The sequence below is a fragment of the Plectropomus leopardus genome, chromosome 19 (genome assembly GCF_026936395.1).
Source record: "Plectropomus leopardus strain MGB_pleo_1.0 chromosome 19, ASM2693639v1, whole genome shotgun sequence".
NCBI lineage: Eukaryota > Metazoa > Chordata > Actinopteri > Perciformes > Serranidae > Plectropomus > Plectropomus leopardus.
In genome coordinates, this window is record NC_142194.1 from 1,521,934 (window position 1) to 1,536,410 (window position 14,477).

General features: G+C 40.9%; 1 protein-coding gene across 2 annotated transcripts in view; it reads left to right on the plus strand.

Moving 5' to 3' along the window:
• The window catches only part of grid1b (glutamate receptor, ionotropic, delta 1b), a 620,249-nt gene extending 606,037 nt beyond the window's left edge, over positions 1-14,212 (plus strand). The window contains exons 16-18 of one of the 2 annotated variants that reach the window (XM_088069738.1): positions 3,970-4,210; positions 7,078-7,216; positions 13,706-14,211. In XM_088069738.1, the coding sequence (XP_087925864.1) occupies positions 3,970-4,210; positions 7,078-7,216; positions 13,706-14,172 (847 nt within the window). In that variant the 3' untranslated portion in view covers positions 14,173-14,211. Of the gene's footprint in view, positions 1-3,969; positions 4,211-7,077; positions 7,217-13,705 lie in introns of both variants that reach the window. The other variant, XM_088069739.1, reaches the window with a different exon arrangement.
• Positions 14,213-14,477: the final 265 nt, after the last annotated feature.

Consider the following 14,477-nt stretch of genomic DNA (forward strand, 5'->3'; position numbering starts at 1 on the left):
CAAAGATCCAATTTCCACGTGAATAACAAATACAGCCAGCTGGAGTCTAGTCTAGGTTGGAAGTTGGAGCCTCACAAGGGAAGCGGTTATGCAACAGTCCAAAATCCATGGCTGAAATTTAATTGGCAAAAACTATACATACACAAGACAAGGAGACAATTGTGTCACAAACAAACAAACAAAATACCATACAATTAAATATTATAACATGTCAGTACTCTAATGGACAAAGTATGTTATTACATCACAGTTTCTAAATTGCCTCAGATTTTACTCTAACAGTTCTTCACAGATATTCTTTGATTTTGACAGACGCACCAGCTGACACTGGTTTTACCTGTTTCGGAACAACTTCAAGTAATTTATCAGCCAAAATGATATATCACTTAACTTTCCATGCCTTCATTTTTCCTACAAAATTACAATCAGTGTCTAAACTGTATGAATCTACAGCCAAATTATATTTTATGGTATAAATAAAGAAAATTTCAGCTGATCGACAGGAAGCCTACTGTTACATCTGGTCAGGGACTACTTTGTCATTTCATTTATTTATTTTTATTCTGCCCTTGCAATGTTTAAGGCCATTACAAGTTCTATTAATTCTGTGTTTACTGCAAACACTCTTCAAACAGCACTTATTCATACTGGGATGGGTTGCTGTTGTTATTACTGTTTGGTGATTGTTTCTCTCGTTTGTCTGGCTTTAGTTCGGTATTACTTTTTTCGCCATGTTACTTATGCATGACACTCCTCTCACTTCTGCTTTGCCTTGTTTGTCAAGGCACTTTGTAAACTCTGTTTTTAAAGGTGCTATATATATATATTAGTGCTGGGCCGTTAACGGCGTTAACGTGCTGCGTTAACGCGGGATTCTTATCGCGCGATAAGGACATTATCGCGCAATAAACTATTCACTAAGTTGGGTCTATACAGTGAGCAAGGCACCAATTTCACTGTAGCGCGGATGTATACCTGGGCGAATTACGCGGAGGGGGCGTGAACAAGGCGGGAGCTGGTCTGCCTGAGTGACCGGAGTGATTTGGCTCAAGCCGTGTCACAGAGCTGCTGACCGTTAATGGTCTTCTTCATGACCTCTAATGTAGGCCCACAGTTCAGTTAGGGTCATGTTATCAGAGGCTGCGCCCTCTGCTGTTCATTCCAGTTAGCAGGAAAAAGCTTTTTCCACATGGAGACAGAACCTGTGCTCCTAAATGTCTGTGTTTAACAAAAGAAAAAAAAGTTAATCTAATCTACCAAAGTAAATCTTATGGAACATTATTTTTCTTTACCAAATATTATAGTAGAACAGCTTTCTCAAGCAGTTTGTGATGCATTTTCATCATTTAGATAGATAGATATTATTTTGAATGTCTTTGGCAAAATTCAAATCTATAATTTTAATCTAGATTAATCTAGATTAACTACAGGATTGCAGTGAGATTAATCTAGATTAAAAAAATTAATCTATGCCCAGCACTAATATATATACATACATATATATGTAAAGTTATTATCATTATTATTATTATTATTATTATTATTATTATTATTATTATTATTATTATTATTATTATTACAGATGGAAATCAGCCTTTTGTTAACTCTGGCATATTTACAGAAATATTTTTAATATGCACTGCCCCTGCTCTGCTGATATAACGGTCATATGGTGTTGAAACAGAAAATTCAGTGTCTGCAGTGGCGTCTCTCGACTGATACATGAGTCAGGTCAATAATCATAATTTGTTCTGGGCAGGGAAAATTCAGTATTCAGTATATGGAAATTCAGGAGACAACTGTGTTTTTTTAACCGTTTTAAGTGTTCATGTATCATCTCCTTCTTTCATCTCCCCAGACTGGCAACCTAACTGCTTGACTGACTTTCCTGTCTCTTAACCTAACTACTTGTCTTTCCCCAAACTTCCTGTCTCTTGACTGTCCTTCCTGTCTCTCAACCCAACTTCAAAAGTAGTCTTCAAAATTCATCTGTCCCAGATAAGACTTGATCCAGGAACCTCAGGCACACTAACCGCCTGATTTACCCACTGAACCAAACTTCCTGACACTTTATATGTTTTCGACATTCGCTTTAGCTCTGTGCTGATTTCATACATGCAAGTGAAACGCAGTGTTTTAGAGGACATTTCAGCGTGTACAGTGAAATATAATAAAGTAGTGATAATTTTTCCCTCTACGGCAAAATATCAGCATTCAATGCTATGCCACAGACAAATTGAAAAAGTTTCAATTTCAATCAGGTAGGTCTTAAGATCGTACAGACAGAATTTCAGCTGTATGGGTTTATTTGTGTAGGACAAGTGCGTAAAAGTATTAAAAAAAAACGTTATTTCCTGTGGCCACTAAGTGGCTCTATTACGACTAGTGAATATTGTCATACAGATCTGTGTTCAAGCCGGGACCCTTATCAAACCTATGAAATTTCAGGCAGATTGGACAACGAACACCAAAGTTACAACAATTTAGAAGGTAGAAGGTAGATTTATTAGTAATGCGCTTTCAGTTTCATTTCTCTGGTCTGACTGGCCGCTCGGCGTATGCCATTGTTGGAGATCCTCTCGTGGTCTGCTGCATTCAGTCCAAATTCCACACAACTTTTCCTGATGTTGATAAGTGCTTCTCTATTGTAGAAATGTGCTTCATCAGAAGGGGAGTCGAAAAAAATTGAAAAATATAGCAAAAAAGTAGCAAGGATTCAAGGAGCTACATGCTGCTGGAGTTACAGGCTGCTGCATTTAAATGCGCTGCCGTTGTCGTAGCAAACTGTCGAACTTCAACAGATTTTCCTGCTCAGATGCAGAGTAACGGAGGGCAGCAGCTGACGATGAGGCTGCTGCTGTGTGACAGAGATGGAGAGAGAGGAGAGGAGGAGATGGTGGCACAATGTTTTTGTTTTTTTTAATTATTAAAAAATTACTCAGAATACTGCTTTGTCACTTTATTTTTATGATCCGTCCGCCCAAAACCTGCAACATTTTCTAATAACCTCAGCTGAAGCGGGTCCCAGACCTGCGGGTCGACCTGTTTATCAACACGCATTCTTACACAGAGAGGCTGTGTGGTGTTTTACTGTGCAGATGATAATGTACAGTATGGCAATAAATAGGCTAAATAATTATATCATCCCTTTGTGAATTCAATTCTAAAGGAATATTAAATACTGACTGAAATCCACTTGAGTAGTAAAAGGCCTACGAGGTGACACATAATTGGCTGTTAAACAGTGTTCATGAATAAATTAAGTCCTTCTGTGTAGCCGCCTATGTGAGACTTTTATTGAGCTACAAGACTTTTTCCATCTGTAAGGTTTGAACTTCTTCTGAAATAAGGAGTCCTTCACTGTCAGTTTACTATTACTGCAACTGCTGTGACGTCAGCATGACGACCACTCCAAACTGGTCTATAGTGTGACATTTTGGTGCGAGTTTGAATGACGTTATATAATGTAACGTTTTGACGTAATTTTATATGACATACTATATTATTAGTTTTTGTTGCTATATTGGACGACATGCTTCAATATGACTTTTTCCCGCAAAGTAGAACGACATGCTATGGTTTGACTTTTCTGAGCGATTTTGGACGACATGCTATAAAATCACTTTTTGGCGCCCATGCTATATTATTACTTTTTGGCGTTATATTGGACAACAGGCTGTTGTATGTCTTTTTTGAGTGATTTTGAATTGCATGCTGTAGTATGACATTTTGGCATGATTTTAAAAAAATGTGCTATAGCATGATCGCGACTGCTCATGACAACATGCGGCAGTACAACTTTTTGGCACAATTTTAATTGTTTTAATGCTATTTTCGATGACATGCTATGTCTGACAACATGCCATAATATGACTTCTATGGTTTTTCGGACGCCACGCTATAGTCTACGTAATAAGTTAATAGGTTAAAGTGTGTTTTTGACTCACCTGCTCATTCTTCCCTCTGTAGGATCTTGGAGCTGCAGGAGAAGGGCGACCTGGACATCATGAAGCAGAAGTGGTGGCCTCGGACGGGCCGCTGCGACCTCAACAGCCACGCCAGCGCGCACCCGGACGGCCGCTCCCTCAAGCTGCACAGCTTCGCCGGCATCTTCTGCATCCTCGCCGCCGGCCTGCTGCTGGCCTGCCTGGTGGCCGGGCTGGAGGCTTGGTGGAACAGCAACCGCTGCCGCCAGGAGCAGCCCAAAGAGGTGACCGAGCACAGGGCCCGGAGGACGGGCCAGCGGGGGGAAGACACTGCCACACTCTACTTTAAGGATCCAGCCGCAGACGCGAGCCCCGACTTAGTGGAGCTCCAGTACACCCAGCTGTAGAGGAGAGGGGGTTAGGACAGTTAGTGGTGGAGAGCTGGGGGACAGAGGGAGGTGAGAGAGGACAGAGTAGGTAGGTGTGCTCTGAGCCACATCAGCCCAGGCCACTGATTGAAATCAAATTTGGTCTCTTATTATAACTCCATTTTTTCTTTTATCCGTTCATCGCTCCACACCCACCACCTCCGAAACTTACACACACCAGAGCTCATCCCCTCCTGTACGACCACATGAAGCACGCAGCACACCATCACCGTTACCGTTACTAACACTCATCAAACAACAGCTTTTCTTTGCCTTGATGCAAACACTCGAGGCCTTACACTTAGCCCGACCAGTCAGGATGCTGTTGGCATGTCCTGCATGTTACCCAGCAAACCCCGCTGCCTAAAACAGACGAGTGCACCCGCAGACTTTAATGATTAATTCCCACAGTACCGCCTTCGTAACCGTCCAAGTGCTCGCTATTAAATTATTGTCATAAACTCATTTTCTGCAGTGAGGCATTGGTAGTTTCCTGCGCCCAAGGGTTTCTGAAAAGAGATTATAATTAGCAGGAGAGAGATCGCTCAGGCAGAGAGCGATAACAACCATGAAAACACACACACACACACACACACACACACACACACACACACACACACACACACACACACACACTTTCTAATTTCACTGTGAAATTCTTACGAGACGTCAAGAGACAAAAAAGTAATTTATCGTATTTGAGAGGACCTTAACACGCAGCTCACCCTGGGTTTTTAACTTTTACAGTGACACTATCACGGTCAGTTCACATCATTCGCTGTTTTTGCTAATAGATACTCGAGCTTTACTAAGTGCCTACTGAATAAAAACCAGTCAATTACCAGAGCGCTCTCTTTTTAATGACACAAAAGTTACGACGAAAGCTCAGCTAGTAGTTGCACCTTCGCAGGGTTTAACAGCAGTTAATTAAACATTAATGCGCTCTAATATTAATAAACGCTAACAACAACGACTCGTTGGGAGCATCTGATTATTGATTTGTGTTTAGTGTTTTGGTAAATGTCAATTTACAGAGTTTAAACTGAATTATCGTCATCACAAAAGTGTTTAATGATGAATTTCAGACATCTTAAACACATATAGTTTACACAGTTAAGTTATTTCTTACCTCAAATGATCTAGTTGTTGTGTTCCAGTACCAGGCTTACGCCTTTTGTAAAATGTTTACACATTAAATGGTCTGTAATTTTTCATTTAATTAATTTATTAATTCAACATTTATTTAACTAGGTTGGTGCAATTGAGTGAATCTCATTTGTAAAGGTAACAATTCACAAGCACCAAAATTTGCATTAAAAGAGAACTTTCTATGAGTCAAAAGAGAACTTTCTGGAGGTCAGTTATACAACCAGGCAGCCTAAAAACATCGATATCCTGTAGAAGCTGTTTCTGAGTCTTTCACTTTAGATTGAAATCATTTCAGTTTCAAGTCACTCTGCAACAAACTCCAGGCTGAGGGTGCTGAATACCCAAAGCCTTTTTCCCAATTTCTGTCCAAACATCTGGGACAGAGATAACAAAGCGCTTGTTGAAGTTTAAAGGCGAGAACGGCCCGACGAAAAATGGAAGAGTCTTTCTTTTACGTTAAAAAGAGCTGCAGAGTTGCTCACAACAAGCAAAACAACAAAAAAGATCGATTTATTGGATTTAGTGGATTTGATCACATTTTATTGTATGTGAATCCAATAACAGACTGTGAAAATTTCATGTCACAACTACCGTGGCCAAGATAACTGCCATCCATGATATCATCAAAATATGCTTAAAACTAATTGAAAACAGCACTCAAACATACAGGAATCACTTAAACTGACAGACAGGACCCACGTCTGCGGTCTAACAAACCCCGGACTTTCCCTGGGGAGCCCGCTGTTTATTTCCCGTATGAATGTTGAGCCAAACCGTGATGGTTTTTTTGTTGTTTGTTTTTTTTAAACGTAACTACTTTTCCTTGTGCTTTTGTTTCAAAAATACACAAAATAAAAAAAGTTGGGAAATAAAAAACAAAACACAATCTTGCCAAAATATACGCTTTTATGCACAAACGCAGCCAAAATAATCAAAAAATGAAGAATGAAAAGCACGTAAAATGCACCAAATGTTTTTAGCATGTTCACGATTTCAGCATTTTCTACACTGTAAGTTCTTATCTTTGGGGGATAAAATCTTCCGTCAGTTTCACACAGACCACAGCACCGTTACTTCGTTCACACCGTTGACACCGTACAGTTAAAACTATTTAGTCTGGAGCTGGGACACTTTGCTTCTCCGAGCTCTCATTAAAACTACACTTGAACATAAAACTGACCTCAGACCTGCATTTCTACCTCCACATGCCAACATTCACCTCCTGTGCCAAACACACACACACACACACACACACACACACACACACACACACACAACACACACGAAGGAGGCAGGTTTGAGTCATGTGACAGGGGACAAAACGGAGGCGAAGCTTTGACGTGGATCCATAAACTAAAGTGTGAGCAGGCAGTAAACGTTGGGTGTGTCGCCCTTTAGCAATAAGAGTTTGTCTCCAACATCCCCGTCCATAACTCCTGGTTCTGTCACTGTGTCACGTCTTATTGCAGATTATATGTCAATGTGGACACCCGTGTTATCTATCTCCTCTCCTTCTCTCCATCTATCCTTTTGATTTTTTTAATTTACACTTGACTGTCTATGATCTCGTGCAGGTTACTAAGGATTACAGACTGGCAAGGGTTTCTGGTCCATTGACATATAATGACATTACAACTGCTTCATCGGAGGGGAGGAGGGACATTTGGACAGACAGAGAGAGAGGCTGGGATGAAGCAGAAGCTATTGACACAGGTCAGAATAGACCTCCTATACAACTATCAAAAATAAAAACAAAAACAAAACATACATGTGCCATCGCCAAGGTCCTTTTATTTTGATGATTTTTGCTCAATTTTTTAATCTACAGCTGAGCAGAAACGTGCCTCTTTTTCATTTTCTGGCCTGAGTTCTGGAAATAAATCTGATTATTTAAACTATAACAGTAAATATGAAAATATGTTTTTTATTTGAGCAGGAATACGTCTTTTAAACTTGACGAAATCTTTGCAACTTATATCATCTGTCAATTTTCCCTCCATTTCAACCACAAACCAAATAACACATCTAATAATTCATAAGTAAGTAATCCTTTAACCCTTTAAAAAAAGAGCAAATTGTTTTTGTTTTGTTTTTTAAATAACATGGAAGGAAGGAAATGAGCAAGCACGTAGATATGACCCTAAAAAAAGTTAAAAGTACAAAATAATTAGTAAAAAAAAAAAAAAAAAAAATTTAATGGAATAAAAATTAGACAAAAAGTTTAAAACCAACAAACAACAATAAAGAAACAACCCCGAAAGAGTGCTTTAAAAATTATATTATTTTATAACTTGAGTTTAAATATGTAATTATATTTATTATAAAAAAAAAATCCCTGGGTTTTTTTCTCTTTACCCTACATTTCATTTTTTTTTTTTTTACATTTTTAAAACATTTTTCCTGGCTTTTTAAAAAATAATTTTCTGAATCTACCAGTTTCTGCAACTTGTGGAACATTCCTTACCATGCTGCTCATTGCATTTTTCCCATGTTTTTTTTTTCTGTAACATAATTTCAATTATTCTTTCATAATTTCATTAAACATATCCTTTTCTGGACATTTTCCTTTTTTACTTCATTTTATTCATAATCTTATCATAATCCTCCCCCCTTTGTTAAAACAAATTGTTGTTATTAATTTCTCACAATTTGTGGGATATTACTCGCCTAGTTGGTCATTGCCTTCTTTCCCTTTTTAAATTTTTTTTTAAAGAAATCAAACAAATTTGCTCAGGTTTCTAAGTTTTAAATAGCTTCTAAAAGGCGTTTGAACACAGCACAAATAAACCAATGTTTAGGTTTCAAAGGGTTAAAAACAAAGCTTAAATCAGACGTTTTGTTGTTAGCTGTTTGCTGTTTCATTAAAATTCCCACTAATAAAACCAATCAAGCTAATTATCAATTTCCTCATCAGCAAATCGACCAGGAAATTATTTCCAGAACAAGACGTTTCAGCTCGACACAAAGAAAAAAAAATTGGCCCAAATTAATTTGGTTCAACTCTGAAGACAGTTTGGTCTTAATTGCAATTGATTTGAATTTGGGCTTTTTCTTTGCAGACGACGTGATCATTAACGTTGATTAATTGATTCGTGGCCTTGGCTGCTCCACCTTTAACACTGCACCCCCCTCATTAGAAACCCTCCTGGTTCTTAGAGTGCCTTTCTGTTTCTCCTCTCTTTGTTTCAGTCGGTCATCTTTAACTGTGTGAACACATCTCATAAGGGCTGACCTCTGACCTCACTTTTACGTGTTCTCGACGTGTTCAACAGAATGAAAAACGGTTTCACTGTGACGGAAATTTACTTCAAACACGCTCAGTGCCTTTCCATGCATGCCTGAAACTATGACAGCTCAGTTTTATTTCAAGCTCTTCAAACACAAAAATCAGCCTACATCAGATCTGTACTGAAGACTGTTAAAACCAAACAAAAAAACACATTATACAATATCAGTCATTTTTAAATGGAAAATGGGGAAAGAGGAGTCTGCAGCATTGCAGATATTCAGTACAATAATTATACTGTACAATAATTTTGCCCTCCGTACAACATATGAAGAATAATGCCAAAAAGTGTCATAATGTTTAATTATTTGACCTTTTTGTGAAGCTAACAATTACCAAGTGACCTCTTTATAGCCAATCGTGCTCAGTGTATGTAAACATGAACATGACGCGCAACCACGACTGTTGCTTGTTCCCTTTTTCCACCAAAATAGGCGCATACATGTCGTTTTTTTAACATGATAAAACACTTTAAAAATAGGGGACTCTTCCTTTTGCCAGTAGACCAGAGTCGTGCCTTTCTGTGTTTTTTTCTGGTGTGTCAAATTCAGCGTTACGGACGACAGGCTGGATGATTAATATACAGTAAAGCAGCATGGAGGCCAGTGAAAATCTTAAATATCTCTAAATCATAAATCATTCATCTCTTTCTCAAACATGGTGCCGATTAAATTTTTGAACAATACAAACAGCTCTGTGATAAAATCAGATACTACCTGTTTTTAAATGGTAAAGAAAACAAAGACATACCGCTCTGCTGCAGTGCGTTGCTAACAGCTCTTATGTACTGGCAATGGAAAAAGAGTCTTTTTTTAGCATATTTTCCTATTTAAACTCACTAATTTTGGTGGAAAAGGGGCTATCTGCTATCTGCCAGACTACATCGGGGAAACTGTGATTTTTAGACCGAGACTTTTGTGGTGCCGCTTAGCTAAGTGGAAATTTAGCCTCATGAAGCTGAAATGAAACTGCGCCTCATAAACTCAGCCGAGGTGGCAGCTGGAGGCTGAACCAATGAAAAGAAGACGTGATGAAACAAGAAGTGACTTTGCTGCAGTTTCAAACACATACACCTCTTTAACTATCAATCAGACTAAATGCTACAGCAGGGACACGAAAATCACTCTGCTTGGGGGCCACTTTTGCAGCATGACAGGAGTCTGGGGGCCAGTCACAGCAGCTCCGCACATGTTTAGGATTTCAGGATGTCTCTAGGATTTTAGGACATAAGGGTCTTAGCAAGGGCCCCTGATGAGGACTTTTTTTTAGACTTTAAGGACATTTCTATGATTTTCTATGATTTTTGGAAATTTCTAGAATTTTGGGACGTTTCTAGGATTTTAGGACATTAGGGCCTTAGCAAGGGCCCCAGTGGAGGGTGTGGGGGATCCTCCACTGGCACTTTTTTTAATCAACAAGCTCTATTTTGATGCTGTTTTATGCACTCTGTCACCTTATGAAGACTAAAAGTACAAAAACAATTTTCAGTGGGAATCACTTTTCTTTTATTGTGAAATTTAAAAAACACCCTATTAGGGGAATCACTGGATTATAAAGTGAAGCTCTGTCCTGCAGCCGTATGAGCCGTCTCAGCTTTAAGGCTCATTAATAGACTCATGATGTCCTGGACGATCCGCGTTAGTGACTAAACGCCTCTTTATTAACGGCACAGTGAGATAATGTGTGGTTTCACTCTGGTCAAAGAAAGGCTAAAACCGTCAGCTGGTTAGAGATGTCGAGATCAAACTCAGCCTGTTATATAAAAAAAACAAGGGTTTAAATGTTTCCAAGGACCACTTGAGTCCAAAACAAAACAAGCCGAAACTGTTCTTATCACATTCGAGCACAACCCACTCAACAGTTGCAGTATTTGCAAAGTGGCAGGAGGGAGAGTGATTTAAAATCCCCCCCGCTGGCAGCACTCATTAAAAGAGCTGTTTGTTTTCCAAATTAATGGAGGCTTTCAGACGCCTGCACTTACATCACCAGTCTGTCTTTAACGACCGGCTGAGGTTTAATCCCAGCCAGTTATTTGTTTAGGCCGGCCGCCAGTTTGACGAAGCAGCTGAAAAACATAATTTAATGAGATGCCAGTCGTGAAACAATAACCTGAGCGGAGATGTTTTAATTGGCTCTGAGAGGAGCTCTTTGAGACTGGAGAGGGATCATTTAGACCTGCTCGGCCTGCTGGGTAAACACACCGCGTGTTTACGCGTTCCTTTAAGGTTTGAACAAAGCTGCAGACAGACGCTCAGCCTCAGCAGATCCACCGCAGCGGATCAACGCGCTCTGAGACTCGGAGGTTTCCTCGAGTGCGCTTTACAAGCTGCTCTCTGAGCGGGCGATTATGCCGCCTTTCACAGGAAGCGCTCTCTCCTCCACGCTACCTCGACACAAAGACTCGACACCGAAGGTTTTTTCATCTTAAGAGCAAACGCTTGTTTATCACAGCCGCCTCTCGTCTGCCTCGCAGAGGCAAAACACTACTCATATCTATTAACCTCCCATTAATGGCTCTCACACTGATCACGGCTGCAGCTGCTGTACGACGCACTGCAGGACGCACAGTTTACATTTGATTTTTTAACCCTTTAGGGCCCGCTTTAATATCACACACACTCATATTGTATTACATACACAAAATGCGCTTTGCAAAATAAAGCTTTAAAATATATCATATATTAATCTTGTCTACTTGTATTGAGTTAATTTTTTACCAACATCAGTCCTAACCATAAATATCAATAATCAATCGTTTTCAGGATTTAAACCTTTTAAATGCCAGGTTTTTATCATGATGCCACTATGCTATTTTAATTTAATTTAATTTAATTTAATTTAATCTTCTCTAATAATTCTCACCAAGTTTTTAAACTAATTTCCAGGAATTTAATTGTCACCTTTTAAAATTTTTTGTTTTGAAATTTGTGGGACATTTCTTGCAAAGTTTCTCGTTGCCTTTTTCTTCCTGTTTTTAAAAGAAATCATACTAATTTTCTTGGGTTTCAAGGGTTAAATAGCTTGTGAAATGCGTCTCTACACAGCACAAGAAAACTGATGTCAATTTTGGTTTCAAAGGGTTAAAAATTATTCATTATCACAGCTTAAATGAACGTTTCTTCTAAATTAATGTTGGGCGTTGGATCGGGGAATTGGGGGGGGTCCGGGCTGCTTATGAACACGCGTGTGTATTAATCTGCACTGTACATGTGTCATGTGCATTACTCTGAATATCACTGTGAAGCGTTACTGTGACTAACATCATTGTACTGCTGAGCTGAAGTACGTCCAATACTGGAGCCAAGCCAGGCTGCGTTCACAAACACCAGCTGACTTTATAGGTTTGTTGTAGTGTTTTAAAATTCTCACTAAAAAAAAGCACATCTACAGGCTGCAGCGACTGTAGCTGCCAACATTCACACAGACGTGAAGAGAATTTCGATTCAGACCCAGAGCCTCACTTGATATGCGAGTCAGGCCTCGTGTCTTTGTCTCTACAGCTCGTCCTCTACCTTCCCGTGACCCGCCGTGCCGCAGCAGACCTGCCGCTCAACAGCCAAACGCTCGAGTGTCTATTATCGCCTAACAAGTGTGCGTGGCTGCAGGCAGCAGGAGATGCAGAGTCAGCCGATGTTTTCATTAACATGTTCTGATAGTGAAACAATCCTCTGATCCCGCTGCACACAGTGTACCACAGTGATACCCAAGTTACGGCCCGCGGGCTAAATCTGGCCCCCTGGCAGGGAACGAGGGGGCCCCCCAACCATTTCAGATTCAAAAGAAAATAAAGCGACTGACGCTGTAAATTGTTTTTGTACTTTTAGTCTCCATGAGGTGTCAGAGACATAAAACAGCATCAAAATAGAGCCAGAGGAGGATCCCCCACTCCCCCGACAGAGGACACAGCTGAGACTCTAATGTCCTAAAATCCAGGAAATGTCCGAAAGTTCTAGAAACATCCTGAGATTAAAGACACATCCTAAAATCTCAGGAACGTCCTAAGATTCAAGAAACATCCTAAAATCCATAAAGTGTCCGAAAATCCTAAATCCAAATCTGCAAAGCGTCCTAAAATCCTCGAAATGTGCTAAAATCCTAGAAACATCCTAAGATTTGAGACACATCCTAAAATCTTAGAAACCCTCTAAGATCCCAGAAATGCCCTATAAACCTAAAAAAGTCCCACAATCCAACAAACATCCTAAAATCCTGGAAACTGTCCTGAAATTCTAGAAACATGTATGGGGCTGCTGTGACTGGACCCTGGCCTCCTGTCAAGTTGCAAAAGTGGCCCCCAAGCAAAGCTAGTTGAGGGTCCCTGGGGGCCCAAAAATCCAGTGCAGAGAGGAAGGAAAACAAAACTGAACACAGAGAACAAAAATATTTCCACAAACACAACAGCTCACTTTTTCTCTCATTACTTGAACTTTAAACTTCAAAAGAGATTCAATCCAAAATCATCACTTCACCAGAGGTCCCTCAGTCCAGCACACTTCACAAAAACCTTAAAATATCACACGCAAAAACAAACAAACAAACAAACAAACAAACAAACAAACAAACAAACAAACAAACGGCCTCAAGCAGCTTTACAACAAACCACCTTCAGTCCGTTTGGCTCCAGGATTGTTTCTCTCCAAACATCAAACTCTTAATATCCACTGGCCAAGTTTGATTTCAAGGTGCACGTACAGATTGGTTTGTGTGGCCTCAGTTTTCACTGGGCTCTCCGTCTGTCTGAGCGCAGTCCGTCAGTCCAAATCTAGGGCCGCGTCCTAAAGCAGTGACAGATCGAGAATGCATGGAGCGCCGAGCAGAATCAGTCTGAGAAACCGGCCCATCGCCAATCTCAGCCTCTGTGTCCCTCCTCCCTCCTCCCCTCCCTCCCCCTGTCTCTCCCACTCCTCCTCTTATAGGACAAGGAGGTGAATCTGGAACAGGTGCATCGTCGTATGAACAGTCTTTTGGACGAGGACTTGGCCCACAAGCAGATCCCCGGCCCCTCTATCGAGATCTCTGCGCTGGACATCGGCAGCATGCAGCCCAGCCAGGCCTCGCTGGTGCCGGGCCCGGAGTCCGTGCGGGACTACCCGCCCTCGGGCCTCGCTGTGACCACCTTCCTCCCCGGGGAGGGGGGGCCGCCTCCTCCTCTACCCCACCCTCACCATGGGGGGACCCTAGGCAGGACGCTACCTCTGTCCCAGGGCCCTGGCAGCAACACGCTGCCCCTGCACCACCCGCTCAGCAGCACCAGCCTCAGCGGCACCATGCAGTGCAAACACAGGGCGCCCAACGGGGGGCTCTTCCGGCAGAGCCCTGGCAAGACACCCATGCCAATGTCCTACCAGGCAGTCTCCGCAGGACCCATACCCGAAGCCATTGAGGCCACCCACAGTACATCCATATAGTGTCCGGGGGGGGGGGGCAGGGGACGGGGTCAAACTGCATCGATAAGAGCTGGACTTTGGTCCGGTTTTTGGCTTAATGAGGAAAATTATTAATATAGAAGGAAAAAAAATCATATATGTACAAAGTAAAAAGATTTTGTATCTCACTACCTGTTCGGAAAAGCAGATGTTACCGAAAAAAGAAAAAAAAAAGGCGGGGCTGCGGGCGGGTTGGCGGGTGTAATTTTTCTCGTGTACATATCTGTAAATACAAGAGAACGAAGTGAGGTTAAAGTGTATT